Source organism: Pelodiscus sinensis, chromosome 18 (assembly GCF_052426305.1).
Source record: "Pelodiscus sinensis isolate ZL-2025 chromosome 18, ASM5242630v1, whole genome shotgun sequence".
Classification (NCBI taxonomy): domain Eukaryota; kingdom Metazoa; phylum Chordata; order Testudines; family Trionychidae; genus Pelodiscus; species Pelodiscus sinensis.
In genome coordinates this window covers 7,191,576-7,207,370 of record NC_143069.1, presented here as the reverse complement: position 1 = coordinate 7,207,370, position 15,795 = coordinate 7,191,576, and the positions used below count along the sequence as shown (strand labels likewise).

The window sequence follows — 15,795 nt, the reverse complement described above, 5'->3', positions numbered from 1 at the left end:
ACCCCCACGAGGGCCCCAGCCAGTCCCACCCCCGAGCCCTGCCCTGCCCTGGCAGCGCGTCCTTACCTCTCCCACCCTCACGCTGTTGCTGTGAGCCAGGACCCATCGTTCTTTGTAGTAGTGTCTGCACCACAGGTCCTCTGCCTGGTGGATGTTGAGGCCTGCAAGAGACACAACAGGGTCATTCTGCTGGCAGGTCTGAGCCCTTCCCCTCCCACGGGTCCCTGCAGGCATCCCTGGGCAAATGGAGGGGCACAGGGGGCAGAAGGGGAACACAGAGGGACGCATCCCCCCTTGGGCCAGTCTGGGGGAAAAGGGCTGGGTCCCCTCCCCCCGCCGCCGGCACCCTCAGGGTGTCCCTGGGGCCCAGGTCCCGGCTGGGTTCCTTACCCCTGTGGTGCAGGAGGAGTTGATACAGGCTGTGCACCCCCTCCCGGGCCAGCCGGCTGACGTCTTCGGATGGGTCCGAAATAAAAAGGCCCAGCTGGGCCACGTGGTGACCCATCCTCGGCCAGTCGGCGGAGTTCTGAGGGGAGAGAAGAGGGGGGGTCCCTCAGCATCCTGGGGCTGCACGTCCCATGCAAACGGCCGCCGAGGCGGGTCTGAGCTCGGGGGACGGACAGAGACACCTCCCGGGGCGGGGCGGGGCCGGCCTTGCGAGGAGACAACCCTGAGCAATGGCCCCGACTGAAGGGTCACTCCGGGGGTGGAACAAGGGGATCCACTGACGGCCACTCCCCAGTCCCCAGGCCCAGTCCCTCAAGAGCCCCCCTGAAGGGCCCAGGGTCGCCCCTCCCCGGGGAAAGGAGAACGCGGCCCATTCCCGGCCCATTCCCGGCCCTGCCTCTGCCTCCCGGGGACGCTCCCAGCCCCGCGCCCTGCAGCCCCAGACCCCCCGGCTCCGAGGTCACTTACGTCAAACCCCGGGAGGGTGGTGGCGACTCCCAGCAGGGCCGTGGTGCTGCCAAGGGCCCTGGCTCGCTCCTGGGGCAGGCGGGACTCCAGCCACGGGCTCAGGTGCTGGGGGGGAAAGAGGCAGGTCAGGACCCGTAGGGAGGTGCCGGTTCTGGGCAGAGCCTGGGGCTCCTCTTGGACTGTGCCCCCCCCCAGCCACTGACACTGCTCCTCTCTCGGCCCCCCGAGGAAGCAGGGACAATGGCCCCGTCCCCCCCACGGGGCTCACCTCCATTATGAGCTGCAGCCGGGCGGTGTCTGGGGACTCGGCGAGGAGGCTCGCCAGTAGGGCCTGGAGGTCGTAGGGAAGGGCCCGGATGAACTGCTGCAAGACAAGGGGGAGCCCTGGGTCAGAGGGGGGTTGGGGAATCCAGGCCACCCGCTGGCTCCGGGGTGCAGCCTTGAGCAGGGTCTGAGCCGCCTCGCAGAGCAGGGAGGAGCCCAGGCTGGGCATGGAAGGGACGGGCCCCCCGGGAGAGCAACGGGAACCCTGGAGGGAAGGATCCAAACCTGCAGCTTCTTCCCTCCCTCTGCCCCCCCCCCACTCCTCTCTGGAGCTCCAGCCCAGCCCGGGAGCAGGGCCCAGAGGGACGTACCTGCGTGTGGATGGGCTCCTGCTGCCAGTCCCCAGACACTGTCTGTCCCACGGCCGCCGTCAGCAGGGGGCTCAGGAGCTGGGCCCGCAGGGGAGGCTGCAAGGTGCTGGCAGGAGAGAGGGGCAGAGGCTGTTAATTCAGCAGCAGGAGACAGAGACTTTCCCGCTCCCTGGCCAGGGGATCTGCTCTGGGGGAGTCGGCGGGGGGGGGGGGGGGGTCGGTACCTGAGGCTGCAGGCGGCGTTGAGGCAGTCGGCCAAGACCAGCGGGGGGGCGAGTCCTCCATGATCTCCTGTGAGACCCAAGGAGACAAAGGGGCGTGTGAGGCTGGGCCCCCAAGAGACGCTCACACGGCCAGCGCCCCCACCCAGCAGGATCCAACCCCACTGCCTCCCGCTGCCCTGTAGCCCCCCTGCCCGACACAGGGCCCCTCCCAGCACCCCCCTCCCAAACCGGGACCAGCTCAATCCTTGTCCCCAGGCCGTCTCCTGACCCTCCCTGCCCTGGTGACCAGCCTCTGAACCTCCTCATCCCTGCTCCCCAGGCGCATCCCCAGCAGCCCGCTCGGCTCCCTTCCAGCCCCCCATGGCCCGGGGAGACCCCTCCCTGTCCCGAATCCCCCTTCCTGTCCGGCACCCCAGACCTGCCCCATTTCTGTGTCCCTCCCTCCTCCAGCATCCCCACCCACCCTCCCGATGTCCACCTCCAGCCCTCCTGGCTCCACACATCCCGTTTCCAGCACCCCCACCCGCCGCCATGGCCCAGGCAGACCCCCGTCCACCCCACGTATCCCCTTCCCTCCTCCCGGCTGCCGCGACTCGCTTACAACGATCCTGGCCATCATGGTGTCCTTGCAGCAGCGCGGCGCCAGGGTGTCCTCGCCCCTTTGGAGGGCGGCGAGGCAGGCGAGGGGGATGGCCAAGAGGAACCGCTGCAGGGCGGCTGGGCTCTGCACCCCAGAGAGAGTCTGTGAGCCTGGGGCCTGCCTGCCCCCCACGGACAGCTGCAGGGCTCAGGTCTCCCAGGAGTGGAGGTGGGAGCTGCCGGTTGTCCAAGCACCCGCACTCCCCCCCCAACTGCTGCCTCAGGCTTGTGGGGGCCCAGCTGGTGCATGACAAGAGCCCCCAGCTTGGGGGGCCCAGGTCATGCAGGAGAAGGGGCCCCAGGGGGATCCCCAGGGACAAGCCCCTCCCGGAGGGGGGGGGGACGTGCTGGGAAGGGGCCGGACAATCTCGGGTCCCCCCCGTGTGGAGAAGGTTCCTACCGTGTCCCGGGTGTGGAGCTGCTCTTCGATGTCGTAGATGGCCCCTTCCTCCACCCGGGAGTCCACCCGCTCCTGGCAGAGCTCCGCCGAGGCGCAGGGGGGCTCTGTGCGGGAGGGAAGGGACCAGGGTGACTCCAGCGGCCAGCAGGGGTCACGCGCCCCCATGTCAGGGACCCAGGGCAGGTTGGGCCCCACACGCCCCTCGCAGGGACCCATCCCCCTTCCACCCTCACATCTGCCAACGCCCTCAGCAGAGCCCCCACCAGGAACAAGAGAGCCAAGCACCCCCCCCCCCCCATCCATTGCCCTGGCTGCGGGGCAGACACTGGGGCTGCCCCTCCCCGCCCCCCACCCGGGTACTGGGTGAGCCCCTGGGCCCAGCGTGTTCACGGCCCCTCACCTGGGTCTGAGCGGCTGCAGGAGGTGGCCCGGCTGCAGCTGGAGGCCCAGGCGCTGCTGCTGACGGACCTGGACCCACAGCTGCAGGGGCTGGTGCGGGGAGCGACGGGCTGGGGGCTCCCGGAGACTGGCAGGTCCCCGGGGGCCGGGCAGGGCGATGCCCCCTGGTGGTAATGGGGGCTGGGCTCCCGGGGCAGGTGTTTCTCTCCACAGAGGAGGCCCCGGAGCCACCCTACCCGGCTCCCCCGCTGGGCTGGGTCCCGCCTGCCCAGCCGCCTCTGGAGCCAGGTCCGGGGGGGCCTGGCCGGTGGGCGAGTCGCCCCGAGCTGGTGGGATCCAGCTTCCCCGCCCGCGGGGACGGAGAAGCTGCTCCCCACCGGCCCTGGGGCCATCTTCAGGGCTTTCTTGAACCACAGCCGAAAACGTTTGGCCATGCTGCAAATGAGGGGAGCAAAGGGGAGCTTGGGGCGCAGCCTGATGAACGAAATCCAGGGGTTCCAGCTCCCCAGAGCGACTGCCCCCAGCCCCCAAATGGCCCCTTGCTTATCGGTTCGGTCTTGCACAGGCACTGCAAGGACCTGAGGGTATGTCTACACTACCCCGCTAGTTCGAACTAGGAGGGTAATGTAGGCATACCGCACTTGCAAATGAAGCCCGGGATTTGAATTTCCCGGGCTTCATTTGCATAAGCGGGGAGCCGCCATTTTTAAAACCCCGCTCGTTCGAACCCCGTGCAGCGCGGCTACACGGGGCATGAACTAGGTAGTTCGAACTAGGCTTCCTAGTTCAAACTACCGTTACTCCTCATTCCACGAGTCTCCTGCCCATCAACAGCCCCTTCTTGGCCAATCAGGGGAGAATCTAAGGTGTGGGGGGTGGAGCGTTCTCCCCAAAGACACCGGCATAGACTTGTTCCAGCCCCACCTCCCCAGTCCCCACAATGGGGGCTGCATCCCCCACCCCACGGCTCCTGCAAACCACCCCCCGTCCTTCAGCTAGTCTGTTGGGTCCCAAGCTGGGGGAGGCAGCAAGGGAAGGTCACAGAGGAGGCAAGAACAGAGCAGAAATGTGGGGGGATGGAGGAAAAGGGAAACCAACCAGGAGAAAGCCCCAGTGGCGCTAAGGACGCAGCCCAGGTGAGGAATCACCTTCTGGCCCTTGACCGAGGGCTGGGCCTGCCTGGAACCCAGCCGGCCCCGGGCGGGATCCAACCCCTGGGGGCTCTTACCTTCGTCACAAAGGTGTCGGGATGTGGAACTCACAGAACGCGAAGGAACCGTGAGGAGGAGACGCACCAGAGCTAAAGCAACCGGGGGTCTCCAAAGTCCCCTGGGCCCGCCCCCCGCTTTTATCAGCCTGAGATGTGGGTCCCTCTGTGAGGTCACCACCTCCCCACCTGCCCTTTGCCTTATATGCTGAGGGCTGCCCAAAGCCCCTGTGAGGTCACCGCCCCCCCCTCACCCTGCCAGGCAAATGTCCTGCCTCTGGCCACCCCCCTGGGAAGTTTGAGCCATTACTAGGGGTCCCTCCCCCTCCCTCATAGGCTGCTCCCTGCCCTACACTGCAGGCTTCTTGCACGAGAGCTGTTTCACGCCGGAGTTCTTGCGCAAAAGGTCTCGTGCAAGAGTGCCTCCACCCTGCCATAGGCTTTTGCACAAGAGCGTCCATGGCAGTGTGAACGCTCTCTTGTGCAAGAAAGCTCTGATGGTCATTTTAGCCATAAAAGTGTCTTGCTCAAGAAGCCCCTGGTGCCCGTCCACGCTGCCTTCTTGCACAACAGCTCTTGCACAAAGGGGGCTTAGTCATCGTCGGGAGAGGAATAACTCCTGTGCAAGGAGCCCTGTTCTCTGATGCTTTACTGCAAATTTACTTCTGCAAGAACACACGTAGAGTGTAGACGCGCCACAAGTTTTTTCGCAAGAACACGCAAAAACAAGCCATGTGGATGTTTTCTTTTTAGGCAAAAGCCCCTTTTTGCACAAGATCGGTCAGCCTTTTTGCAGGCATAGGGATCTTGTGGGAAAAGGGGGTTTTTTGCACAAAAAGTAAACATCCACACGGCTTGGTTTTGCGCACAAACCCCGAGCACAAAAACGGATTGGCAGAAAATATGCAAATGACATTGCGTGTCATAGAGTCCCTCGTTAGCATATTTGTTGCCAAAAAAACTCGTTGTGTAGACGTAGCCTAGGAGAGAAGCGATCTCAGACACAAAGCCCTTCAGTAAGAGGGCATAGCCCTGGGGCGTGGTAGGAGACGTACGGCAGACATGGGAGGTCACTCTCCTAGCTATTTGGCACGGAGGAGGCCTCAGCTGGAGCACTGTGTCCAGATCTCAGGGCCATGCTTTAGGAGAGAGAGTCCAGAGGGGAACTATGAAAAGGGATTAGGGACGTTAGATATTCACTGAGTAGTCAATTAACCTCATGATTTCTTATCGGTTACTTGACTTTTCGATAGTCCCCAGGGGCCAGCTGTCTCAGTCCTGGCTCGCGCTGGGTGCGGGACCTACCCCCTCTGCGGCTCTGCATTTACAGTGTGTTAGGAGCCAGGCAGGCAGGCAGCCTCGCTCAGTTCCAGTTTGCACCAGGTCCAGAAGCTCAGACCCAGCCCCCAGGCAAGGGCTGCTGCCAGCTTGTGCTGCTGCCTCTGATACAGAGGCAGCAGTACGGAGTGCCAGGAGGGAACTGGTCTAAAAAGCACCTCCCCTTGCGACCTGGCTGCCTGTCATCCCACGCTGCTGCCTCCGTTTTTGGCGAGAGAGAGCCGCCTGTCTTGAGACACCGGTGGGGAGTCAGATTTTCAAAAGGCAGGTCTCTGTCCTTTGTGAGCCTTCCAAAGCGCTTCGGTGGGGGGAGGGGGCAGGAAGGCGGACGACACTCAGGAATTGTAGCACCCAAATCCACGGAGTGTTTCGCCAGCACCTCCTGCAACAGAGCCCAATCCCTGACAGGCTTTTAGGCAAGATAGATCATTTGAAAAAATGACAGACACAGGGTTTTCCGTCACCGCTCTCCCTTTCTTTTATTTCCCTGGGCTAACTGGCTTGTTCCTCTTTGGCTAAGGATGGAAGGGTATGTCTACACTACAATGTTAGTTCGAACTAACGGACATTAGTTCGAACTAACATTCATAGCCGCTACACTAGCGCTCCGCTAGTTCGAATTTGAATCGAACTAGCGGAGCGCTTAGTTCGAACTAGGAAAACCTCATTTTACGAGGCTTAAGCCTAGTTCGAACTTACTAGTTCGAATTAAGGGCTGTGTAGCCCCTTAATTCGAACGAGTGGGAGGCTAGCCCTCCCCAAGTTTCCCTGGTGGCCACTCTGGCCAACACCAGGGAAACTCTATGCCCCCCTCCCGGCCCCGGACCCCTTAAAGGGGCACGGGCTGGCTACGGTGCCCGTGCCAGGTGCAAGCCTGCTAGCACCCAGCCAGCAGACCCTGCACCTGGCACGGCACAGAGCCACCCACCCGATGTCCCCCAGCCCACCCCCTCTTCCCGGGACCAGGCTGGCGGCTCCCGGAAGCTTGCCCGGGACTGCAAGAGGCGGGTACATTCCTGGGCTAGTGCGGACATCGTGGACCTCGTCCACGATCTCCACACTAGGCACAGGAAAGTGGCCATCTAGGGCAGGAGAGCTGCCAGCCTGGCCACCCAGGAGCAGGTTTGCATGAAAATCAAGGGGGTCCACTGAGACCCCCGACCCTGAGCCCTGAGCTTACAATGGCCGTCCTGGGTCAGACCAAAGGTCCATCTAGCCCAGTAGCCTGTCTGCCGACAGCGGCCAACCCTAGGGACCGTGGAGGGGATGGACCAAAGACAGTGACCAAGCCATTTGTCTCGTGCCATCCCTCTCCAGCCTTGCACAAACTTTGGGCAGGGACACCATTCCTACCCCCTGGCTAAGACTACTCCATGGACCCAACCTCCATGACTTGATCTCACTTCCCTTTAAACTCTGTTCTAGTTGTAGCCTTCACAGCCTCCTGCAGCAAGGAGTTCCACCGGTTAACTATTTGCTTTGTCAAGAAGAACAACTTTCTCTTACTAGTTTCAAGCCTGCTACCCAGTCCTTTCCTTTGGTGTCCTCTAGTCCTTCTTTATGGGAACTCAGGAAGAACTTTTCTGAATGCACCCTCTCCACCCAACCCCTGCTTTTAGAGACCTCTAGCCTGTCCCCCCTCCGTCTCCTCTTTTCTAAGCTGAACAGTCCCAGTCTCTGTAGCCTCTCTTCATCTGGGACCTGTTCCCAACCCCTGATCATGTTAGTTGCCCTCCCCTCTCCCAGCCTTAATCTTCCCCTCTCCCACCTCCTTTTCCCAGTCTCCCCCAGTTTTGTTCAATAAAGACAGAGTCAATGTTGGAAGAAACGTTATCTTTATTTTGTACAACAATAAGAAGGGGGGCTAGGGAAGGGTAAGTGGAAGGAGGTGAGGGAGGAATGGGGTACAAGCCCCCGATGGGGAGGACTGGGCTGGCCCTGCAGGCTTCTGGGGGTGGAAGCTCTCCTGCAGCCCCCCGATTACCCCCTCTCCCCAGATGGCAGCCTGCGGCAAGTGCAGCCGGGCTGATGGTTGAGTGGTGTGATGTGCCCAGTGTGGGCACTCCAAGCCAGGACTGCTTTGCAAGCGGGGCACCCCTGAGAACTGTCTGTCCGGGGTGGGGGGTCGGGACCCTTTAAGCGCAGCCCTCGGCTAGCCTGAGACTGCATCTCCATGCTCTAAGTTCTCCTCTGATGCCCTGCTGGCACTGCTTCCAGCCATCCTTAAGCCCTGTTCAGAGTCCACTCAATGTGGACTTGCTAGTTCGAATTAGCAAAACTAGTTTTTAGTTCTAGACGCGTTAGCTCGAATTAGCTTAGTTCGAACTAGCGCTGTAGTGTAGACATACCCGAAGAGAGGAGCCAGCAGGGGTAGAATGAATTGTGTACCAGGTCCTGGAAACAAGAGCATCTCCTCCAGATCACCCATCCACACCTGAACTGTTTAAAAGCTTGGCTGCCAATAAAGACACCTTAGCTCAGCAAATGCCAAGCCAGGCACCTGTGTTTGGACACGAGGGGTGCACAGGGATGTGAGAACCAGGAAGGCTGATCTGTGAATTCACCCCCAACCGTCCCAGTACAAGACAGACGCTTGCGCCAACCAGCAGGGGTCACTGCTCCTCCGGTTTGGCTTGGAAAAAGGTGCCCATCTGTTTGGTGTTCGCGTCTCGGAGCTGCGCCAGCTGCCTCTGGCCACGGCGGAGCAGATACTCGATGTGCATCACGTCGGCCCGGGGGATGCTGGCGTTCTTCCGGAACTCGGCCTGGATGCGAGGCAGGAATCCCGGCTTCTCCCGGCCGGTGCGCAGGAACTGCCTGTATAGGCTCAGGACGTGCTTCTGCAGCTTGCTATGCCGGGCCATGGTGCGCCTGGGGAGCCCTCCCAGGCCACGGGGGGCCAGCGCCACGAGGCAGGGGCTGGAAGTGAACAGAGGCGGAGATGTTAGAGCAGCATCTCATTCCCAGACGCGCCTGTGCGGGCATTTCCATGCACTTTTCACCCCCACCTGCTAGGGTTACCAGATGGTTTAAAAAAAATACCGAACAGCAGGGGCCGGAGGGGGGGGGGGGCGGGACTGGCTGGAAGAGAGGGGGTGGGGGGGAACCGGCCGCCGGGAAGCGGGGCTGGCTGGGAGGGGGCTGGAGGGAGCGGGGCTGGCCGGGGGGCAACCAGCCGTCGGGAAGCGGGTCTAGTTGGGTTGAGGACCAAGAGGTGGGGGAACCGGCCGGCAGCGCTGCAGAGATGTACCAGAGCCTGGGTCGGATTCATCTTTGGTGGGCCCTGGCTCCTAGACCATAGACACACTCCCCCCCCCCCACCCCCCCGGAGGCCCTAGGGAAAATGGCACCCCGGCCCTGTGGACATGGTGCCCTCTCTGTTTCCCTTGGCCCCGTAGGCACTAAGCTCCACTCCTGCCGCCCAACTACTACAAGGCCCGACTGATTTCTCTGTGGCCCCCGACCCAAAAAGGGATCCCCCCAGCCCTGTGTTAGGGGATATGAGGGAGTCTGGCTGGGATGTAAGTGCAAATAACTCTGCTCTTAGCAGCTCTGAACCGATGGGCTCTGCCCTGTGCCCCGACCAAGAACCCTAACATAAGAACGGCAGTACTGGGTAGCCTGTCTGCTGACAGTGGCCAGCACCAGGTGCCCCAAAGTGGGTTGACCAAAGACAATGATCAAGCGATTTGTCTCCTGCCATCCTTCTCCAGCCTTCCACAAACAGAGGCCAGGGACACTATTTCTATCTCCTGGCTAATGGCCTTTTATGGACCTAACCTCCGTGAAATTATCTAGCTTCTCTTTAAATCCTGTTATAGTCCTAGCCTTCACAGTCTCCTCTGGCAAGGAGTTCCACAGGTTGACTACACCCTGTGTGAAGAAGAACTTTCTTTTATTAGTTTTAAACCTGCTACCCATTAACTTCATTTGGTGTCCTCTAGTTCTTCTATTATGGGAACTAATAAATCACTTTTCTTGATTCACCCTCTCCACACCACTCATGTTTTTATAGACCTCTATCATATCCCCCCTCAATCTCCTCTTTTCTAAACTGAAAAGTCCCATCGCTTTAACCTCTCTTCATATGGGACTCGTTCCAAACCCCTAATCATGTTAGTTGCCCTTTTCTGAACCCTTTCCAAGGCCAAAATATCTGTTTTGAGGTGAGGAGACCACATCTGTACACAGTATTCAAGATGTTGGTGTCCCATAGTTTTATACAGGGGCACCCTGAGTTACCAAACCACATGACACTGCCCATTAAAAACCCACCAGGACTTACCCAGCGTTTATATGCAGAGGTCCCGCACCAGCGGCAGTCTGCACTGGACAGGAAACCATCCGCCCAGCACGCGCGGGAAATCACAGGAACCCAGCCTGGACGGTCCGATGCCCCAGCCCTGACAGAAGAAAATCAAGGTGTGCTTGAAGTGCCACGCCCACCATCCCTTGGTCCTCTGGGGCATTCGGCACATCCTGCTGGGTGAAAGGGCCGGTCACAGCTCCAGGGTCTGTCACACTTCAGGGCCTTTGGCAGCTCCTATTCACCGGGGTCAGGCAGATAATCGCCCCGAGCTTTCCCAGCACTTTTCAGCATCAGCTCTCAAAGGGGGGCAGCGTGACCCCCATGGGAGCAGGGGAATGTCAAAGAAGGAATGGGGCAGGGCGGGGCAGGCAGCCAACGGCTTCTCCTAATGCAGTGGTCCCCAACCATTTGAGGTTTCCCGGCGCCAAGGGGCGTGGCCGTTTGCCCGCAGGGCGCCCTGGTGTGGGGACCCCCATTGTGCACCTGGGGGCGGGGACCCCCCCATAGCCACATTCCCAGGGCCGCCCCCCCCCACAAGCACTGCACGCCCAGGGCCGGGCCCCCCAAGCGCCGCGCGCCCGGGACCGGCGCTCTCCCCCCAAGCACCACGCGCCCGGGGCCTGCACTGGCGCTGACACTCTCCCCCCCCAAGCGCCACGCGCCCGGGGCCGGTGCTCTCCAAGTGCTGCGCACCGAGGGCTGGCGCACCCTGCAAGTGCCGCGCGCCCGGGGCCTGCGCTCCCCCCATGCACCACGTGGCCATAGCGCGGGCAGCCCATCTGCGGCGCCCCCGGGGCCGGCGCTCACCGTGCACCATGCGCCCGGGGCCAGCTCCGGCACCGCACATGCGCCACGTGCCCGGGGCCAGGCCAGCCCTGAGCACTTGGCGGGCGCATACAAATGCGGGCACCGTGTTGGGGACCACTGTCCTAATGTTAGCAGTGGGGACACCAAGTTCGGAAGTGAATGGTTAACCAGTAAGCCGGTTATGGTTAACCAGAGGGGGCTGGAGCAGCCCTCCACCAGCCATAGGCAGAGGGCACTCTGGCACGCCACGGGTAGGGTTGCTCAGCAGTCACAGCAGTGTGCCAAGGGGGTAGGTGTGTGGGCTGCTCCAAGCCCATCTTTAACACGTCCTACGTGTCCCATTTAATCGGTTAACTGGTTCAACATATTGTTTAACTGGTTAGCTAATTAAATGAGATTTTACATCCCTGGCACCAAGGTGGCTAAAAGTAGGGTTGAATTGGGACTAGAAATTCCAGGATTTTGACTTTTTTTTCCTGATCACACACAGTTCTGCAAATAAATTCACGTTTTGTTTAGATTTTGACTTTTTTTAAATGTAGTACGGTGGATTACGGAAGATAAACTTTAAAGAGACCAAACAAAGAGTCATTTCAGGAATGGAAAACTACATTTTAATGTTCTGAAATGGTGGAGTTTTCCCCTTCCAAACAAAAGGTCACTAAAATCAGCATTTTCCAATGGAAAAACATCCCCTCAGAAAACTTCCTTCCAGCTCTAGTTAAAACGGACGTATTTTGAAGTGTATAATCAACCTCTGGAACTCACTGCAAAAGGATATTAATGATGGTGAAGGAAAGGGGAGGGAATCATAGAATCATAGAGCTGGAAGAGACCTCAGAAGGTCATCAAATCCAGCCCCCTGCTCTAGGCAGGACCAATCCCAACTAAATCAACCCGGCCAGGGCTTTGTCAAGCTGAGACTTAAACACCCGCTGTGTACAGCCTGTCTGATCCCTTCTGGGGAAGCATGGGTGGGAAGAAAGAATTAGACAGGGTTAGACAAACCCGTAGGTCTTGGTTGACTTCGTCCTGCTTCAGGGCAGGGCGCTAAACTTGGGGACTACTCTAGTCAGACCAACATTTCAATCAATCTTGTCAAGAAACAGGCAAAAAAAAAACCCCCAACCCAAACCAGGGAGAAACATGTTCCTTGGTTTGTAAACACAGACACAGAGAACAGCTCCTTCCGCTGGGGGGGGGTGGGAATAAAGAAAATAATCCCTCGCCCCCTCCCCTTCCTATTTGGTCCTAAAGGATGAAGATTTGTGCAGGCTGCGGGGGCAGGACTGATATTCAGGGAATGGGGAGCATGGGGGAGAAGGGGGCAGCTTGCTTACAATCCAGGGGCAACCCCGTGTCTCGGGGCTGGCCCAGCACAGGCAGGATTTCTGCAGCGCAGGGGGACACGAGGTGAAACAAGCAGCGACTCGGCCGATTGGGGCTTGTTATTGTAGGGTCGCATTGAAGCAGACACTGGCACCAGCGTCGCCTCCAAGAGCGAGGGGAGTGCGCGGCCTGGTAACCCCGGACGGACCCGGACCTGGACCCCCCTGCGCTGGGGGGCCAGGAGTCACCGCCCCCCGCCCCTCACCTCCGCCTCCTGCCTGCTCGCAGCTCCCGGGCCCGCGGCAGCAGCTGTGCCAGCCGGCTCCGAATGTTGAAACACCAGCAACATTAGCCCTCGCTTCCCATTGGCTGGAGGGCCCCAGGGGCGGGCGCAGGAAAGGGGAAGCTCCGCCCTTCGAGGGCCACGTGGGCCGGCAGTGGAAGTTGCAAGTCAGCTGGAGGAGAGAGGGGCCCGGCCCGGCCTGCGCACGTGGCTTTCACCGCAGCGCTCACCTGCCCTCACGCCCCACGCTCCTGCTTTTCCCTCCCTGCGTTGTTCGACCCAACCCTCACCCAGGCATCCACCCAGTTCACCCCGATTCTCACCCCTTTTTAAACTTGTTCCTAAGAAACCCCGATCGGTTCCTGGGAAATTCCCAACAACTCTTATCAGTGGTGCCTGTTACATACCAGCTGGGTTTTCCCTTTGATATTTACATACCCCCTGCCTCCTTTTTTCGCCCCTCCCATTTTTTCCTCCCCTGTTCATTTTGGTTCTGGACATACAACACTCCAGTCGTCTGAAGAAGTGGGCTATGCCCAGGAAAGCTCATGATCCCATTGACACGGTTTGTTAATCTTTAAGGTGTGTTTTAAGTTTTATGTTGTGTTTTAAGTTTTTCCTGTTACAGACTCACTCAGCTACCCCTCTGAAACTCGTGGGCTCTGTCTGCACTGCAGGCTTCTTGCACAAGAACTGTTTTGCAGAAGAGTTCTTGTGCAAAAGGTCTTCCATACGAGCGCGTCCACACTGCCATGTGCTTTTGCAGAAGAGATGTGCTTTTGCACAAGAGCATCCATGGCAGTGTCGACACTCTCTTGCACAAGAAAGCTCTGATGGCCATTTTAGCCGTAGGGGTTTTTTGCGCAAGAAATTCATGTTGCCTGTCTACACTGCCGCCTTCTGGAAGAGCTCTTGTGCAAGAGGGCTTATTCCTCGTGGGGAGAGGAATAACTCTTCCGGAAGAAGCCCTGTTTGCTGATGCTGTACTGTAATACTTGTGCAAAAACACGCACGCAGTGTAGACACTCTGCAAGTTTTTGCGCAAGAACAGCTGTTCTTGTGCAAAAAGCCTGCAGTGTAGACATAGCCTTAGAGGGGCAACCCCAACAGTCATTACTAACAAGGAGTCCTGTGGCACCTTGAAGATTTATTTGGGCATCAGCTGTTGCGGAGGAAAAGCAGGTCCAAGTGTTTTTTACCCCTGGAAGCGGATGCCCAAATACACGTGTTAGTCTTTAAGGTGCCCCAGGGTGCCTCTGTTTAAACAAGTGGAAGAGAAGGGCCTGTGTGCACCTCATAGGATGCCAGGCTAGACTGAAGATCACAATGGCCCTCTCTGGCCTGGAAGTTAATGAATGGTTACATCTGGCCAGGCTGCCTCTCTTTATGCTTGCATTAACTAACTGGGTTATTTGCAGGTGTTGTACTCAGTCCAGCTGTGTCGGAGCGCCTGCTGCTGGAGGAGAACGCAAAAGTTCTGTTACCTGGTTTGTAAGTCTGGAGCCTTCTCTACTGCATGAGGTACAAGCCACCTGGCTCTTCGCTAAAGTTGCAGAGCCGAGTCACTATCGCTGGATGTGGTCTCCGTGCCCAGAGTCCCCAGAGACCACAAACCAGATAAGATTCGAAATCGCCCAAGCAGATTTTTTGCGTAACAACATGCAATAATAATTGCCAGCGAACAGACTCAGCGCTGCGCCGCTACACTTTATGGAAGCCGTGGCAATGTCCTAACACCCACTGAGCACCATCCAGTGTCCCCACACAGTCAGCTGGTGAACACCATTTGAGGTGAACTTTTATACATTCCTGACGTATCAGGTTGCTACCCCCTGTTACCTGGTTACCGTCCCTTACCTTGCAGAAGGGGGCTTACTTCCTAGTCTTCATACTGTCAACTTACTATCTGTTATGCTGTCAACTTTGACCTGGTCCTGAACATAGGTCGGTATGTACTTTATTTGTGGGAGGTAAATGGTACCAAGATGTTCCTTAGGACAATCCACAGAACTACAGACCGGTCAGCCTTACCTCACTCCCTGGAAAAATCATGGAGGGGATCCTCAAGGAATCCATTTTGAAGCACTTAGAATAAGGAAAGGGATCAGGAGCAGTCAGCATGGATTCACCAAGGGCAAGTCATGCTTGACGAACCTGATTGCTTTCTATGACGAGGTAACTGGCTCTGTGGACATGGGGAATTCAGTGGATGTGATAGACCTGGACTTATTCTTGCCAGCAAGTTAAGGAAGTATGGATTGGATTAATGGACTGTAAGATGGATAGAAATTGGGCTAGACTGTTGGGCTCAATGGGTAGTGATCAACAGCTCGATGTCGGACTGGCGGTCAGTTTCAAGCAGAGTACCTCAAAGACCGGTTCTACGGTCGGTTTTGTTCAACATCTTTATTAATGACTGGATGAGGGGATGGATTGCACCCTCAGCAAGTTTGCCTATGTCACTAAGCTAGGGGGAAAGGTAGATACATTGGACGGTAGGGTATATGGTGCAGAGTGTCCAAGACATATTGGAGGATTGGGCCAAAAGAAATCTGATGAGGTTCAACAAGGACAAGTGCAGAGTCCTGCACTTGAATGGAAGAATCCCAAGAATTGTTATAGGCTGGGACCGACTGGCTAAGTAGCAGTTCTGCAGAAAAGGACCTGGGGGTTACAGTGGATGAGAAGCTGGATATGAGTCAACAGTGTGCCCTTGTAGCCAAGAAGGCTAATGGCATATTAGGGTGCATTAGGAGGAACATTGCCAGCAGATCTAGGGAAGTGATTATTCCCCTTTATTGGGATGTGGTGAGGCCACGTCTGGAGTATTGTGTCCAGTTCTGGGCCCCCCACTACAGGAAGGATGTGGACGCATTGGAGAGGGTCCAGTGGAGGGCAACAAAAATTATTAGGAGGCTGGAGCACATGACTTAGGAGAGGCTGAGGGAGTTGGGCTTGTTTAGTCTGCAGAAGAATGACGGGGGATTTGATAGCAGCCTTTAACTATCTGAAGGGAGGTTCCAAAGAGGATGGAGAGAGGCTGTTCACAGTGGTGACGATGGCAGAACGAGGAGTGATGGTCTCAAGGTGCAGTGGGGGAGGTGTAGGTTGGATATTAGGAAAAACTCTTTCCCTAAGAGAATGGGGAAGCACTGGAATGGGCTAACTAGGGAGATGGTGGAATCTCCATCCCTAGAGGTTTTTAAGTCCTGGTTTGACACAGACCTGGTTGGGATGATTGAGTTGGGATTGGTCCTGCTTTTGGGCAGGGGGCTGCACTCGATGACTCCTGAGGTCTCTTCCAGCCCTG

General features: G+C 58.1%; 1 protein-coding gene and 1 long non-coding RNA gene across 2 annotated transcripts in view; both read right to left on the bottom strand.

The window, feature by feature from the left end:
* LOC142823330 (maestro heat-like repeat-containing protein family member 7) overlaps positions 1-3,775 on the bottom strand; it is a 200,137-nt gene extending 196,362 nt beyond the window's left edge. The window contains exons 1-2 of the mRNA XM_089769956.1: positions 3,214-3,775; positions 2,814-2,917 (exon numbers count right to left, since the gene is read on the bottom strand). Of these exons, the coding sequence (XP_089626082.1) occupies positions 2,814-2,917; positions 3,214-3,646 (537 nt within the window). The 5' untranslated portion in view covers positions 3,647-3,775. The remainder of the gene's footprint in view (positions 1-2,813; positions 2,918-3,213) is intronic.
* Positions 3,776-8,002: 4,227 nt separating this feature from the next.
* On the bottom strand, positions 8,003-12,586 carry LOC149523191 (uncharacterized). The gene is made up of 3 exons (XR_016347113.1): positions 12,468-12,586; positions 10,043-10,160; positions 8,003-8,676 (listed from the first exon to the last, which is right to left on the bottom strand). It is a non-coding gene; the product is annotated as an uncharacterized LOC149523191 (long non-coding RNA).
* Positions 12,587-15,795: the final 3,209 nt, after the last annotated feature.